General features: G+C 40.6%; 1 protein-coding gene across 2 annotated transcripts in view; it reads left to right on the plus strand.

Moving 5' to 3' along the window:
- The window catches only part of LOC125459232 (low-density lipoprotein receptor-related protein 5-like), a 183,003-nt gene that overhangs the window by 130,306 nt on the left and 34,792 nt on the right, over window positions 1–17,905 (plus strand). For both annotated transcript variants that reach the window (XM_048545384.2, XM_059652032.1), the window contains exons 8-13: window positions 7,717–7,933; window positions 8,489–8,778; window positions 11,848–12,074; window positions 14,454–14,638; window positions 15,688–16,011; window positions 17,028–17,230. In XM_048545384.2, coding sequence (XP_048401341.1) covers window positions 7,717–7,933; window positions 8,489–8,778; window positions 11,848–12,074; window positions 14,454–14,638; window positions 15,688–16,011; window positions 17,028–17,230 — 1,446 coding nt within the window. The remainder of the gene's footprint in view (window positions 1–7,716; window positions 7,934–8,488; window positions 8,779–11,847; window positions 12,075–14,453; window positions 14,639–15,687; window positions 16,012–17,027; window positions 17,231–17,905) is intronic.

Here is a 17,905-nt window from a genome sequence, read left to right on the forward strand (position 1 = left end):
CCCGCAACCCTTGATTTCCTTGACAATCAAGAACCTATCTATCTCCATCTTAAATATACTCAATGACCTGGCCTTCACAGCCTTCTGTGGCAATGAATTAAAACTCTTGATCTTCTCCAGGGTTTGTAGATCATTTTAGTGATATAGACACTAGAACGGTTCACATTATTTCAAATATGATTTAACTAAGGTTCTCTGTATGTTCACATTTCAAATTCACTGTTTAATACAATTATTTCAAATATTGAACTAACTGAATGGGAGGGATATTATATGCATACCCAGTTTAACAAAAACCTGCATTTACATGGTGCCTTTACAGTAGCAAAACATTTTACGTATTTCACAGGAGCTTTATAATTCATAGTTTGGCAAAATCTGCAAGTGTAATACAAGTCGTTAGAAATGAAGAAAACGTGCCTGACAAAATGCCTATTTTCCACGACTTTTACAGTGGCCTGGACACACAGATTTGAGTCTTCTTCCTTCCGGAGTCTCAGAGTGGTACCAGAAGCCTGTCCAAACAGGTACAATTTCAATGCTGGTACCTGAATTACATTCCTCAGAATTTGTTGGTCTGTAAACGAAGTGGAATTTGCAATTGTTGCAGTCACAGCATTTTTCACATTCTTCCTCTAGGCCACGAGAATACTGTGTACACACAAATTCCCTTAGCTGTGCTACCCCATCAGCACAAGTTGCTGCAGTCGACATATTAGCTCTGCTCCCTCTTACTAAATGGTTTTTGTGGCACAGTGGTAGTGTCCCTACCTCTGAGCCAGGGGGGCTGTGTTCAAGCCCCACTTGCTTCCAATCTGTGTCAGCATCTCTGAACAGCTTGATCAAAATATGTTATCCTGCTTACTAATGAGCTCTTAGGCCTGGGATCAAGTCCAATCTACTCCAGAGATGCTTCATAACTTGACTATACAGTTTGATGGGAAACTGTCTCCTTCCTCTACACATGGGGCTGCCTAACAAGGATATAACCATACTGGGAATTGTCATTGCTCCTGTTTCCAATGTGGAAATTGTATCTGAGATTTAAAAAATAGTTTTGACTGGTGAATTTAGATATTGTTCCATGGTGGCAGCAGGCGTTGTAAAACAATCTGCCCCAGGGATAATCTGGATCACGTGTGCCATTGAATTACAATATATCCTTCGCAAGAATTGAAAGTTTTTCCATGTGGTGTACATGTTATAGTGTCTTCATGATTGTATTCTGGAAGAAATTGGGTTAGTTCAGGTCAGATATTAAAACACTGAAAATATGAGCCTCGACCTTCATAGAGACAGGTTAAAGGGTGGATGGGCAGCCAACCCATTCTCCAGAAGTGAGTTGTCAAGCTAAATAAGAAGGATGTCAGTCTTTAAGTTAACCCAAGCATCATGACAACAGCCAGCTGGAGTGAGGGAAGTTAAATAAGAAGGATGTCGTCTTCAAGTTAACCCAAGCATCATGACAACAGCCAGCTGGAGTGAGGGAAGGACAGCTTGGGAGAAGAAGGTAAATGCCACTGCTTGTGGACCGGGGGAGCAGGATTGGGGGTCAAATCTTGCTTGTCTTTTGGCCTGCTGTGGTGTGGTCCGCACTGGACTGGAAGCCAAGCTTGTTAGGTACGCAGACTTCTGGGCAGAGACATTTGTTAAAACTTGACAGCATGTAGAAAACCTGGATTTCCAGGATTCCTGTCATAAACTCTGTGTATCTCTTTCACCCACCCCCACACAACCTGTTAATATCCAGATCATTGACTTTGGGAAATCCACATCACTACTTCCATATACAGCAAACCTTTTATTTATCGGCACCTATGTGACCAGGAATGTGCTGGTCGATCAAATATTCTGGATATTCAAGAGATCCACCATAATCACCATAAAAACACAGTCTAATAGAACTGTAATGCAGGGAGTGTACACATCACTGTTATATTTTATTTACAGCGTAAATCATTGAAATAATAATGCAACTTTGCCTTAAATAAAATGTACCAGCACAGAGCCTTCTCACTGGCAACTTAAACGGACTACTTGGGGATCACAATAGATAATGTTATTTGAGGAAAACTTGAATCAAGCATTGATTTTTTGTGTGGCCAACAAGTATATTTACATTAAGTAGAAAAACTAATAATTGGACAGAATAATTTAGTAAACTTCAGTAAAAATACAGTTAACTACAGGTATGTATATTTTTGCCAGTTTACCCAGAGTGCCTGTTCATAAGGTGTTGGTTAAAACAAAATTTGCTGTATTACCTTTACAGCTTGTTTCAGCTTTTCCAGTTAGCGCCATTCTCTACTCGCTTTCTCACACATGCACACCACCATGTCACAAAATAATTTCTATATGCCATTCCTGTGCTCACGTCTGAGTAACGAGATTAATAGTTCCCAGGAAAAGTCTTGCAGTCAGAATAAATTCCAAACAAGAAATATTTTTAAACTTTAACACATAGAAACCCAAATTTTAAAGTCTTTTTCACCTGAGTTCTGCACAAAAATACAGCTGGTCCCTCTTTGATTGTGAATTGGTATAAACCCAGAACATACCGAGCATTCACTGGTCATTTTATATGGCAATACTGGGTTCATTTACATTCCCAAGAAGAAATCAGGGAGTAGCACTGGAGTTTGTTTCCGTTACTGAAAAAAGAACTTGCATAAATGAATATTTTGATCTCAAGATAGCAAAATGTCAAGTTAACTACTCTTGGAGCATAATCGCTGTTGTAATGTAGAGGAAGACAGAAAACAAATTACACATTAAGTTCCCACAAACAGCTCTGAAGTCAGTTTTTGTGATATCGGCCATAATACTATGGTACTAACCCTAATCCTATCACCACTATTGCTCATGAACAGGATCATTTATGTACACCTGAAAGGACAGAAGAGTCTTTTGACTGATACTTTACATCATAGAACATAGAACAGTACCGCACAGAATACGCCCTTAGGCCCACAATGTTGTGCCGAACTTTTACCCAAAACCTAAGGTCTATTTAACCTCCACCCCTACTTTATACAATCATCCATATGCCGATCTAATAGCCGCTTAAACGGAGCACAAAATTCTGTTCCGCAATTGATTGAAATAATAGAAGTACAACAAGTGCTTAGATATTAGTATTTTATTGTATACCATGGCAACACCTTAGAGATGAGAGAAAAAAGTACATGTACAGACTTAACATTGTTGTCACTCTTTTAAATTTATAGTTTCTATCTTGGAACAGGGATCTTGGAAATCCTTCAGTTAGTTTCACATATCAGGAGTATTCTGGATGAGTTGCACAAATATTTTATCTAAGCATTTGTGATGTGTTATGGCTTGTACAACAGGACAGAACTAGTGGGTGCTGATTGAACGAAGGGAATGTGGCACCTCATGCTCTCTCTCTTGTACCACCGCTGAACTCTTCTGCAGCTGCCCTTCCTTGCTATGCTGTCCACCCTTCTCCTCATACTCCACTATTTCCTAGCTCACTCTGTAATTCCCAGCACACCATTGCCACTTTTTCCTGCTTCCTGTCCTCCCCTCAGTGCTCATTCCCAACACACCATCAGCTTTACTGTCTGGCTGTCACTACCTCTATCTTTTGCTTTGTTTTTTCTTCCAAAGTTTTGAAGGAAAAGTTTTCATTTATCAAAAACCTCTAATATATTGAAGCTTACCAAGGTGTTTCACCTTGGCATAAAACAAGTTGACGCCAAATCACCTACGATAATGAGCTTATTTTACAAAAGGAGGAAGCTCTGCATTTCTGAGATGAGATTCCACTCAATTCTCCCTCAGAAATGCAGAGCCATATATCCATTCTTTTAGAACAGAGAATCAGCCTGAGCCCTGCACACCTGAAGCAGCAGTATGATGACTGCACTGCAGATGTGCAGGATGGGACACCATAAGGAAGATGCTCCATTTCAGGGGGAACAGAAAGTACTCCCCTTCCCACACAGGTGCAGTCCCCAAAGAAGGCAGTCAATGTGGTGAAGCAGATTCTGAACTTTGCCAAAAGGCTTTTCTCTTCCACAAACACATTTGGCATGGCACAGCTTTTGGCACACTGGTTAATATTTCAGCTTCTCTGATTGAACGGCCAATCAGGATGCTCCAATTGGCTAATCTAAGGTCCTACAGAAGTGTTCCAAGTTGCCTTTTGATGAAGAGCAATTAAGTCAAAAAATTGCTTGTCTGTCTTGACACACGATGTTTGCTGGTGGGATAAGGGTGGTGGTGATAACATTTAGAGGGCAAAGCCCCATGGATTATTTTCATGCTGATAGAGGGGAAATGAGGAACGAAATAAGGAGGCAGAAAGAGAGAGGGGTAAGGGGGGAATTTAAGAGGAAAAGAGATGTGAGAGTCGGAAGGGAGAGATTTGCAGTAGTTATGGATATGAAATGGATAAAGGGTAATGTCGCATTTGATTGGCCATGATGGTATTTAATGGAAAGGCAAACGCTATAGGCAGAATGGCCTACTCCTGTTCCTATGTCCCAAGCAAAGGGGGAAAGGTGAAACTAAAGAATGTGTTTGCATGGGAAGAGTGTGTGCACATTGGGAGGAGGGCAGGGGGGAGTGTGTGTGTGTGTGTGTGTGTGTGTGTGTGTGTGTGTGTGTTTATGGGTAGTAGTTTTTTGGGAGAGTTGGGGGGGGGAGGCGTTCAGAAAGAGACTATGCGGGAAGATGGTCAGATGCCACTGACCATGGCCCTGACCACACTTGCAAACAGGAAAGTTGCAGCCATAGTGTCTTAATTTCTAGAGATATTTCCATTCCCTCTGAATGAAATAACCAATTAATGTCAATTGCATGCAGTTTTTGTCTGTGAAAGAAAATGTGGATTCACTAAAGAACTGGTAAGTGGCGCATGATACATCACTGTTTAAGGAACAGGTTTGAGTAGGAAAATGCAGAGCAACTCGCCTCCTGTCAGTGGTGAGTAAAGCTGAATTTGTAACATGGAATGACATTAACAAAGACATGACGAACAAGGCACTAATGAATTTGTATGAAACAGCACATTTCCATTTTTGCAATACTTTCACAACCTTAGGACTCTTTTGAAGTATTTTTTAAATGTACAGTCGTAATATAATGAAAATTTGCAGAAAATAGCAGAAAATTTGTAAACATGAAGTCCCACAAATGGCATTCAAAATAAATAACCAGACCATCTGCTGATGAAGGTTTCACAGGGCCTCGGGGAGACTTGTCCTGCTGTTTTACAAAGGGTGTCATGGGCTCCTTTACATTCACTTGTTAGAGCTGACGATGCCTGGATTTAACATTTCACATTATCCTACAACAGATGAAACAATACAGCATTGTCTCCCCACACAAAAGCAAATTATCAGAGATAACAAGGTGTAGAGCTGGATGAACACAACAGGTCAAGCAGCATCAGAGGAGCAGGAAAGCTGATGTTTTGGGCAAATTATCAACTGAGTTTTTCTGCTCAAGTTTTGAGCACAGCCTTCTGACTGCAAAACAAGAGTGCTGCTACTCAGCAAATGCTGATAACGTGATGAGATGATAATGGTGCAGCAGACAAAGTTTTACATTTTTGCATATTTTTTGAGAAGCAGGTAAGTGATATTCCTGGTAAAACAAGCCCAGCCGAAGCTGAATCTCCTCACTTAACCTTTCACTTTATAATTTCTTTCAATTGTACATTGAAGTTGCATCCAAAATTGAAGTTGTTTTAAATCAACAAAGCTCTCATGTTCTTGACCTGATTGAATAAATATGAAAACTTGTGTGCAATCAAGGAATTATGAATTAACAAGTTTCAGTCCCTTGGGCAGTTGGGGTTTAACCGTGGAAATTATTTTGTTTGTCACCTTGGTGTCCATGTACACAGATCCTTGAAAGTTGCCACCCAGGTTGACAGGGCTGTTAAGAAGGCATACAGTGTTTTAGCTTTTATTAATAGAGGGATCGAGTTCCGGAACCAAGAGGTTATGGTGAAGCTGTAGAAAACTCTGGCGCGGCCGCACTTGGAGTATTGTGTACAGTTCTGGTCACCGCATTATAAGAAGGATGTGGAAGCTTTGGAAAGGGCGCAGAGGAGATTTACTAGGATGTTGTCTTGTATGGAGGGAAGGTCTTACGAGGAAAGGCTGAGGGACTTGAGGCTGTTTTCATTAGAGAGAAGAAGGTTGAGAGGTGACTTAATTGAAACATATAAAATAATCAGAGGGTTAGATAGGGTGGATAGGGAGAGCCTTTTCCTCGGATGGTGACGGCGAGCACGAGGGGGCATAGGTTTAAATTGAGGGGTGAAAGATATAGGACAGATGTCAGAGGTAGTCTCTTTACTCAGAGAGTAGTAAGGGAATGGAATGCTTTGCCTGCAACGGTAGTAGATTCGCCAACTTTAGGTACATTTAAGTCGTCATTGGATGAGCATATGGACATACATGGAATAGTGTAGGTTAGATGGGCTTCAGATCGGTATGACAGGTCAGCACAACATCGAGGGCTGAAGGGCCTGTACTGTGCTGTAATGTTCTATGTTCTTAGTAAGAATTCATCTTTGCACCTCAACAGATTTTGTAGTGATTTCCAAAATTAAATGGATTTTGAGCAAATTATTTCTGCAGCTCAGTCGGGACTGGTCATTGGATTAGAATTTGTGCATCAAGTTTAATAAGATACACCATTCTTAGAGGTAGTATGAACTGCAGATGCTGGAGAATCTGAGATAACAAAGTGTAGAGATGGATGAACACAGAAGGCCAATCAGCATCAGGGGAGCTGGAAGGCTGACGTTTCAGGCCTAGACCCTTCTTCAGAAAATGAAGAAAATTTTCTGAAGAAGGGTCCAGGCCCGAAACATCAGCCTTGCTGCTCCTCTGCTGCTTGGCTTGCTGTGTTCATCCAGCTCTATACCTTGCTACACCAGTCTTACATTGAGCAGTAGTGGGGGGCCCACCAAGTCAGTCGGTGTGGATGAGCTGCCAAAGAATAGAAAGGCTTTACAGCGTTCATTTTGTAATTAGTTGAAATACGTTAAACGAGCATCTTCTGCAAGGGATTAAAGGTAATAGTTAGGCTTGTTCTGGTTAGAATTCATTTTATTCTCCTTGGTTGTGCTATGTAACTCACAACAGAAAGTCTTTATTTTCCCCCTCTGCTTCCATTCCACAGGTGAGTTTCAAATTTCTTCTTTCTTTATAAGGCAAAAATTACCACTTCAAATAACTTGTCCTTATGTAAAGATACAAGTCAGATGTGAGAGAACAAATCAGTGCTAGGAATGTCATCAAAAAACAATTTGGCACATCAGACAGAGATAGTAGGAACTGCCGATGCTAGAGAATCTGAGATAACAAAGTGTAGAGCTGGAGGAATGCAGCAGACCAAGCAGCATCAGAGGAGCAGGAAAACTGACGTTTCAGGTCGAGACCCTTCTTCAGAAATGGGGTTCTGAAATAAATAGGGAGAGGTGGATAGAAGATGGATAGAGAAGAAGATAGGTGGACAGGAGACAGACAGGGCAAAGCACAACAAACATGCCTGGTTGGTAATTGACTAACTGTAAAGCAGGACCTTTTTGTTTGAAGGTAGTAGCCCATAGAAGAGCAGAATGGGGCAAGTGACATCCCATGCCTGCGCCAAAGCATTGTTTCTCACCCAACTTCATCCAGCAATATCCACATCTTCTCTGAAATGGGCATTTTTTACTTTTCTCTCAAACAGGTGATTAATGTAGATGGAACTGGTCGTAGGACACTTGTGGAAGATAAACTTCCTCACATATTTGGATTCACTTTATTGGGGGACTATATCTATTGGACTGATTGGCAGAGAAGAAGCATTGAGCGTGTTCATAAGCACCATGCAGAGAGAGAAATCATAATTGATCAGCTACCTGATCTTATGGGACTGAAAGCAACAAAAGTAACAGAAACATTTGGTATGTAATCTTGGAACGATGTGTATCCACTCTAATCATTATTTGAGTTCATAAAATCATTATTTCAGTTCAGTCAGGGTACCCTTTGTTATTACTGACCACTTTTCCAAACAGCATGTATACACATGTATTAGGTGAGGGTAGGTTGGATTATATTTTGATGTCTTGAAAGTTGAATATTCTGCCAACAATTAATGTCTGTACTCGCATGAAGAAAATCCACTAAAACAAGTTGCTAGAAAGCTCTTGGCCTCTGAGGTGATACTACAATATGACTTACACATTCAGGAAAGGAGAAGAAGCAAATACCTTACTTCTCCCTAAATAGTTCCACATGCAGTGTTCAATCTGTACAGTACTTCACCATTTGGTTAATGAGTAGACTTTACATGTAAAGAGAGGTTTGATTCTCACAACAGGACAGCTGACATACATGCACTAGTGCCATTGCAACATGATGATCACATTTAACCATGTGCTACAAAGTATCTTGCAATTTTTTTTAAACAATAATCACTTGGTAAATTATGGTGTTTTTGTATGTTGTGATTGCAGGAACGAACCCTTGTTCAAAAAATAATGGTGGCTGCAGTCACCTGTGTTTGTATGTACCTCAGGGTCCACGTTGTGCCTGTCCAATGGGCCTAGAGTTGATAAGGGACATGAAAACCTGCATTGTACCTGAAGCATTCCTGCTGTTCTCCAGTAGGGCAGACATCCGTAGAATTTCTTTGGAGACCAACAACAATGATGTGCCAATTCCATTAACAGGGGTGAAGGAAGCATCTGCACTTGATTTTGACATTTCTGATAACAGGATTTATTGGACAGACATCAGTTTAAAGGTACTGAACAGGAATCAGTTCCAAAAATTGGTGATGAATAATATTTAATGTGTTTAAAAAGTGACTTCTCTTTGAAATATGACTTATGCAGAGAAAAAAATAGTACACAGACCGGATGGCTGGATAGCCTATCTTTTGGGTTATAGCATTTAATTATCAGATACATGAGTACAAATGTGTGTTTTGTCAGTAAAGTCACTCTTAATTAAATCAATAAATTATGTATGTGTATAAGTTAAACTAAATTAAAGTAATATTTTGTTGAAACAATAATGTTTAACTTCAGATTTACAATCTGAGGAGTTTTTCTTTCTTCATGAAGTATACCACATATACCCAGGTATAAGTTTAAATAATTGAGACAACGCTTCAGGCAAAAATTTAAGGGTTGACCTTTACAAAAGTTCAAGGGGTTGGCAAGCATGCCTAATTTGGGTCCACGTAGCATGAAACAAGAACCAAAACAAAATCCTATGTAAAATCCAAGATCATCACTTTGTCAGCTAAAAAGAGAGAAGCCAGAAACTTACTTTCAACATGCCCACCCAGTACTTACAACTTGGCTGACAAAAGAATCCATAAGCTCATGACTGAGGAGCACCTATACCCACCATGACCTCTAGCAAGTTTTGAGAAGATTTGTAGCTCAGGTTGAGGTTCTGGATGTGACTTTATTCACTGAGCTGGAAGGTTAGTTTTCAGACGTTTCGTCACCGTTCTAGGGACATAACACCAGCACTTCGTCAGAGGCTCACTGATGATGTTACCTAGAATGGTGACGAAACGTCTGAAAACTAACCTTCCAGCTCAGCGAGCAAACTCACATCCAGAACCATGACCTCTCTCTACATTTTTATTCAGAAAACTCCCCTCCAGTCCAACACTTCCACCATTCCTGGCAGATTTGCAACCAGATTACCCCCCCCCCCACCTTTTTCTCCTCATTCCTACAAACCCACACCCTGGCCCAAAGCCAGTAATGAGTTCAGGAGGGCCTGAGGATCTCTTGGCCTGGTCACAGACCCAGCATTAGATGACTGCTTTTTGTGTACATTTGAAGGGAACAGCCCATTATAGAGCAGAATGGGGAAAGCAACATCCCATGCATATGTCAAAGAATTGTTTCTCATCCAACCCGCCAGCACCCCTGTTCACACTGCCCTTTCCTCTGTCCCACATGCATGTGCACATGCATGCACAGAGAGTGACACAATCATATTTGGTAAATACACATCTGGTTTACTGAAACCTTTTAGGGAAGGAATTCTGCCATCTTTACTGGCTAGCCTATCTGTGACCCTGGATCCACAGCAATTCAGATGACACTTAACTGCTGTCTGGATGACAAAGAATGGGCAGTAAAAATGGGCAGCAACACCCACATCCCATGAATAAGTAGGAGAAAAGACCAACAAAAGGGAAGAGCTACACTGTTAGAAAATATCACACTGGTGACCACCAGCCCTTGACCTCTACCTTGGTGCAGGGGAATCCACTGACTCAAAACTTGCGAGGGTTTGGGAGAGACACAGTCTTCCCTCCACACTGAAAGGAAGATATTCATTTATTTAATATCTGAAATAACCCCGCAGAGACCAATATCTTGTCACTAAGTCATGCTTTATTTATTCGTGGAAAGTCCTTGAAATTGACCCAGCGCCCTCAGAGCCAGAAATAGTAGGAACTGCAGATGCTGGAGAATCTGAGATAACAAGGTGTAGAGCTGGGTGAACACAGCAGGCCAAGCAGCATCAGGGGAGCAGGAAAACTGATGTTTCAGGCCTGGACCCTTCTTCAGAAGCCAAATCTCAGAATAAAGAGCATCTCTGACAGTTCTGCTTTTATTTGTCAGCCAGGGCTCCCTGATTGGGGTTGTTAATCTGTTCCAATCAGGAAACTCCTATCCTGTGAGGTCCACTTGGGTGACCTCGCTATAATCACTGTGGAACTCAACTACTCTGGAAACTGATTCCTAAATCCTGCTTTTGATGAATAATAATATATTGAGGTTTTCAATGTGATTACAACAGTTAATTTTTGGTTTTGAATTTTTTGTGCTCTGACCACTAAATTTATTTTCTTCACGAGGAATTTGGAAAATTAGAACATTTTAAGCCAAAAATTGCATGTGTTGCCGTTTAACTTTTACATGGGTATGTACTGTACTTTGGCAGAAGTTTACCTGAAACAGCTTTGTAAATCCGAATGTCATCGTGTGAAATCTGTATGTGAAATAACTTCCTAGCTAGTTCAAAAAAAATTCTTGTGATGGTTATCTGAAAAAGCAAACTGAAAAATAAACCCAATTCTCCAGGGTTTAGAGGATTTTTTAATGGACAATGTCTGATAATGGAAAACATCAGTTTTGATGAAGGTAAACAAATGTTTAATTTGTGCAGTTTTATAATTGATAGGAAATCTGAGAAGTGAAAATTCACAATTGAATGCAGTTTTTTGGACAGGGAATAAAGTAGCTTTGACATATTGCTTTCTGTTGAGCCTCTTCGGTTGAGAAGAAATATTAGTTTGATTTTGTTTCAATTTCTGCAGAATATAGGCAAAGATTGGAAACTTCTTGACGTGAATTACCTTGTTAATTCAATGCTTGTTGATACATGGGTGACATTGGCATCATGGTATTGTCGCCGAACGAATAAACCAGAGGCCCAGGCTAATGCTGTTGAAATATGCGTTCAAATCCGACAACAGAATTTCATCCTATCATTGTAGTAGGATTTCAATTCAAGTAATAAATCTGTACTTGAAAGCTTGCATCAGAAATAAAACTATCATCATTGTCATAAAGACCAATGTGTTCACTGATGCTTTTTAGGGAAGGATATCTACCGTCTTTGCATGATCTGGCCTAGCAGTGACTCCAGACCTGCAGTAATGTGGTTGCCTCTGACCTCCCCTCTGCAGTAGCCTAGCAAGTCACTCAGTTCAAGGGGAATCAAGATTAGGCAATGCTGACCTTATCAATCATGCCTACATTCTGAGAAATAATGAAGAGAAATAAATGTGAGCTGTGCAATGTTGTATCACTTATGCTGTTTTCTTTCACCATAGACCATTAGTCGTGCATTCATGAATGGAAGCTCTGTTGAGCATGTGGTTGAGTTTGGTCTTGATTACCCAGAAGGAATGGCAGTAGACTGGTTGTCAAAAAACCTCTACTGGGCAGATACAGGCACTAATCGAATTGAAGTGGCACGATTAGATGGGCAATATCGGCAGGTTTTGGTGTGGAAAGATTTGGACAATCCACGTGCTTTGGCACTTGATCCTTCTGATGGGTAAGGGAAGAGTGAGTATAATAAAGCATTGAGCGTTCTGTAGATTGAAAAAAAATTCATGTTATCCAAGGACATTGCAAACATGGTTGCAAGCTTGATGGTATTTCTTGGAATGCAACCCTAATGTTGCAAGAGTCACAGGATTCAATTACCAGCTAAACTAACTTGTTAATTGTAAATTATAACTTGATTATTAATTATAACTTGATTATTAATTATAACTTGATTATTAATCATAACTTGTTATTAATCAAGCCCTCAGGTTATTAATCAAGCCCTCAAGTTATTAATCAAGTCCACAATGTTGAAAGTGTAGAAAGTGAAAATGCAAAGCCGTGGTTTTGATATGAACACTGAAACAAAAATATTTTTATATACTGTCAAACTGTTTTTTTCCTACATATGGCATTATAAATGGCTTATGAAGTTATGTTTCAAGCCATAGTTTACAGAAAAAAAAAGCTTTAGATTTAGGTTCAGTCCTTGTCCAAATGCAGCAACACCTGTAAAATATCCAAGTTTGAGTTGAGGTGTAGAGCTGGATGAACATAGCAGGCCAAGCAGCATCAGAGGAGCAGGAAAGCTGATGTTTCGGGTCTAGACCCTTCTTTAGAAATGGGGGCGGGGAAGGGGATTCTGAAATAAATATGGAGAAAGGGGGAGGCGAATAGAAGATGGATAAAGGAGAAGATAGGTGAAAAGGAGACGGAAAGGTCAAGGAGGTGGGGTTGGAGCCAGTAAAGGTGAGTGTAGGTGGGGTGATAGGGAGCGGATAGGTCGGTCCAGGGAGGACGTACAGGTCAAGGAGGGGGGATGATGCTAGTAGGTAGGAGATAGGGGTGGGGCTTGAGATGAGAGGAGGAGATAGGTGGGAGTTAGTACAGGTTAGGGAGGTGGGGACGAGCTAAGCTGGCTTTGGGATGCGGTGGGGGGAGGGGAGATTTTGAAGCTTGCGAAGTCCACATTGATACCATTGGGCTGCAGGGCTCCCAAGAGAAATATGAGGTGCAGTTCCTGCAACCTTCAGGTGGAATTGTTGTGGCACTGCAGGAGGCCCAGGATAAAGGTGTCGTTCAAGGAGTGGAAGGGGGAGTTGAAATGGTTCGTGACTGGGAGGTGCAGCTGTTTATTGCGAACTGATCGTAGGTGTTCCACAAGGCAGTCCCCAAGCCTCCATTTGGTTTCCCTGAAGTAGAGGAGGCCACATCAGAAACATCGGATACAATATACCACATTAGCAAGGTGTGGAGCTGGATGAACACAGCAGGCCAAGCAGCATCTCAGGAGCAGGAAAGCTATCATTTCGGGCCTAGACCCTTCATCAGAAATGCAAGAGGGTTCTGAAATAAATAGGGAGAGAGGGGGAGGCGGATCGAAGGTAGATAGAGGAGAAGATAGGTGGAGAGGAGACAGACAAGTTAAGGAGGTGGGGATGGAGCCAGTAAAGGTGAGTGTAGGTGGGGAGGTAGGGAGGAGATAGGTCAGTCCAGGGAGGATGGACAGGTCAAGGGGGCAGGATGAGGTTAGTAGGTTGGAAACGGGGGTGCGGCTTAAGGTGGGAAGAGAGGATAGGTGAGAGGAAGAACAGGTTAGGGAGGCGGGGACGAGCTGGGCTGGTTTTGGGATGCAGTGGTGTGAGGGGAGATTTTGAAGCTGGTGAAGTCCACATTGATACCATTGGGCTGCAGGGTTCCCAAGCGGAATATGAGTTGCTGTTCCTGCAACCTTCGGGTGGCATCGTTGTGGCATTGCTGGAGGCCCAGGATGGACACGTAGTCTGAAGAATGGAGGGGGAGTTAAAATGGTTTGCGACTGGGAGGTGCAGCTGTTTATTGCGAACCGAGCGTAGGTGACCTGCGAAGCACTCCCCAAGCCTCTGCTTGGTTTAACTGATGTAGAGAAGGCCACAACGGGTACAGCGGATGCAGTATACCACATTGGCAGATGTGCAGGTGAACTTCTGCTTGATGTGGAAAGTGTTCTTGGGGCCTGGGATGGGGGTGAGGGAGGAGGTGTGGGGCAAGTTGCAGGGAAAACTGTCGGGCAGCCGCTTTCTCCCAATTTATTTCAGAACCCCCTTCCTCTCCCCCATTTCTGAAGAAGGGTCTCGACCTGAAACATCAGCCTTCCTGCTCCTCTGATGCTGCTCGGCCTGCTGTGTTCATCCAGCTCTACACCTTGTTACCACAGATTCTCCAGCATCGGCAGTTCCTACGATCTCTGTGAAAATTTTATTAGTTTTGATTTGTTTTAACACTACAGTAGTATTTTCCTCCAAGTTCAGCCATTAAAAATCAGGCTGTTATGAGAATGCAGGATTTTTTTGTTAAGTGGTTTGTTCCTCTGTTAAGTATTTCGACTGCTGTTTTCCTACATTAGATACATGTACTGGACTGAGTGGGGTGGTAAACCAAGAATTGTCCGCGCGCATATGGATGGTACGAATAGTGCTGCACTGGTGGACAGAGTGGGTCGTGCCAATGGACTTACGATTGATTATGTGGAGAAAAGACTGTACTGGACTGACCTGGATACATCAATGATTGAATCTTCAAATATGCTAGGTAAGGGAAAATGTCAGACTTGGTTATGAAGTAACTTGTGAATAACAGCTTTGATCTGTCACAGTTATTTATTGTTTAAATATGGAACACATGGTCTTATAAAAGGTTTTGTGTGGATTTTGGCTGATGACAAACGTTTTCATGATTTTTGAGTGTTTTATGAAATTTGCATTGAGAAAACAGCTGTACACTTTTAATTCAAAGCATTTTGCATACCATACTGTCTAATGGGGCCAACTATTCACAGTAATGTTGTTTTAAATTTGATATTCTCCAATAACATATGTGGGAGTTAAATGCCATCTCCCAAAAAAAAACCTAAACTTGAGGCCAAAAGCTGCTGTTGTAGGTCTTCCGTGACAATGATTTTGACTCAAAGTACTTCATCTAGAGTTTCTTGGACAATTCCTTGGAAAGTATTTTCAGTTATCAAAAGTGGTTCTGTGTTCTGCTCCAAGCATAAAGTTTATTTTTTAGCACATTTTTGCAGTTTTGTTCAGCTGACAGTTTCTTTTAAGATAACTGATAACTTTGCTTGCATGCTTAATAATCTTGACTAAATACAAACTCAAAATCTCTAGGATCCAAAGAGGATGTTAAGTGCTATCTTTATACTTGTTACTTTTGTGTGTTTCTGAGAATGATGATGTAAAAAGGAAACCTTTGGACTCCTGCCTATTCACATCAATGTTTTATAGGAAAAAGCCGAACTCTAATTTTGCCTTGCACGTCTAAATTAAATTGGTTTGTTTGGGATTAAGAGTTGAAGGAACAATCAGCTGTTTTTTATTGCATTGTAGTAGAATTATTTTTTAAAAAAACACAAATAAACCTAAGCCATAGTTTTTGAGTAAGTAGAAGCTGATGCAAAACCAGTTGAGGAGGACTGTGACAAAATGCAATGCTATATTGCCTTTCTGCCTGAAGCTCTAAAATAAACACGCAAAGACAACATTAGCAGTATACTTGTGAAATGTTATAAATTGTACTTTCTATGCATTCAGCTAAATTACTTGCAAAACAGAATAATTTGTTATTCACCAATTAAGGAAAACAGCGCGAAATCATAGCTGATGATCTGCCACATCCCTTTGGACTGACACAGTACCGAGATTACATTTATTGGACTGACTGGAATCTTCGCAGTATTGAGCGTGCTGACAAGATGAATGGACAAAATCGTACCCTTATTCAGGGACATTTAGACTATGTAATGGACATCTTAGTTTTTCATTCTTCACGGCAAGATGGCTGGAATGAATGTGTGCAAACCAATGGTCATTGTTCTCATCTTTGCCTCGCTGTGCCAGCTGGGTACAGGTGTGGATGTGCATCACATTACGTTCTTGATGATAATAACAGAACTTGCAGTTGTAAGTATTTTGTTTCTATTACTTCAATGTTGTGTTGATTACATGTAGACTCTGAGCTACAAAATACCTTTTAAGCAATTGCAATCAGTTATCTCTAATAAAGGAGGAGCTATAGTTTGCTAGTACCAGTCATAAATAGTTTCTACTCTGTTAATGCTGCTGAAGGGCAATCAAGGCATAATTTGTCAAATTTGCTGAATATTGAACAAGACTTGCAGATTTATAAAAGTATTTCAAAGAAATGTTACCAGCATGTATAAGGTTTGTATGACTGCCTGCCTTTTGTTTTAATACAGGTATTGCTATGTTTGGATATTATTGTAAAGGTGATCAACTTGTTACTGAACAAAACTAAAATAGAACCTATTTGATAAATCTATCCCATGCAAACGTGAAAGAATTTGTGAACATGATATCTTTGAAATGTTGCTTTAAAAGCCATGTTTTAACTCTGGACATATGCAACAATCCTATTTCACTGTTGTTGTTCTGATTTACTTAAAAAACTTGATTGTTTGGATTTTGTGATTCATGGCAAATGAGTGAAACTGTACCACAAGGATTATAAGAAATTTTGCACTGGATCTTGGGATTAGAAATATGAAACCACTGGGTGTCCAGTACAAATGTGTATTTTGTTGATATCTATCACAACTCAGCTCTGCTCTCTGATGAAGGGTCTAGGCCCGAAACGTCAGCTTTTGTGCTCCTGAGATGCTGCTTGGCCTGCTGTGTTCATCCAGCCTCACATTTTATTATCTTATTTCAGCTCTGCTAAGCCTCTTATTGTAATACTAGTATCGAAGCTTGTGAAGTAGAAGGATAACTCATGCAGCAACTCTTTGAATTAACAACAGTATGCAAGCCTGTAGTTTCAATAATATTTTGCAACAAGACTTCTGTTAACAGTTACTACGTTTTTTTAAGTTTATTCAATTTGCACTTATTTTCTGTGGATCACATATAAGTATTTCATGCTGATAATTTTTAATAATATGTTTGTTTTTGCCCTCTAGCACCCATCAATTTCTTGCTGTTCAGCCAGAAGACTGCAATTAGTCGTATGGTGTTGGATGAACATCAGAGTCCAGATATAATATTGCCTGTACATGGTTTACGTAATGTGAAGGCAGTAGAATATGATGCTGTTGACCGATTAATATACTGGGTAGATGGACGACAAAATGTCATTAAAAGAGCTAGAGATGATGGCTCTCAGGCAAGTGACAGAGAGAATTTTTCAGAGTGTCTACTACAACAGAATTACGTTTGTTCGTTTCTTTAAATGGACGTTTCAATACTTTCCTTCTCGATGTCCTCCTAGTTTCTTTTCTCGTGTTATAGGATGATATGGCAGGTTTAAAGTTTCATTGTGTCTGCGTTGCTTTAATTTGGAGAGTGTCAGTGCCCGAATGAGTGGATCTCTTCTTTGAAAGAAGCTGGGTAAATATGAACGTCAATCAAGGCTATGAAATAGTGAGTCAATGGTGATTTGTACCTTGCCGTTGCTGCTTGCAAATTGAATGTTTGGCATCTCAGTGATGCTGAACTTAGTAGTCAAAAAGACGCAAATGCTAGCCAAAGATACCTCTTTACTCATGTAATTTCCAAAGGTGTTGTGGGAGGTGAAGACACCACTTCTTCATCTGTCATGTAAGTTTGATGATGGTATGCATTAAATGAAAATTTGAATGATTGTTTTCCATCTGGGATGGGAAGGGGTCAAAATGCAATTTTGATGTAATGTATTGGTCACTCAGCCAATGCAGTGTCATTAAGTTGCTGTGAATTCTGAGGCTGAAGCTGAATGAATTATGGAAACATGGCCCTTGTTATTGGGATCCAGCATCTCTCACAGTATGGGGAAGTGCATGGAGGACTCATCTGCAGATTA

This window comes from Stegostoma tigrinum, chromosome 17 (assembly GCF_030684315.1).
Source record: "Stegostoma tigrinum isolate sSteTig4 chromosome 17, sSteTig4.hap1, whole genome shotgun sequence".
In the NCBI taxonomy this organism is placed as follows: Eukaryota; Metazoa; Chordata; class Chondrichthyes; order Orectolobiformes; family Stegostomatidae; genus Stegostoma; species Stegostoma tigrinum.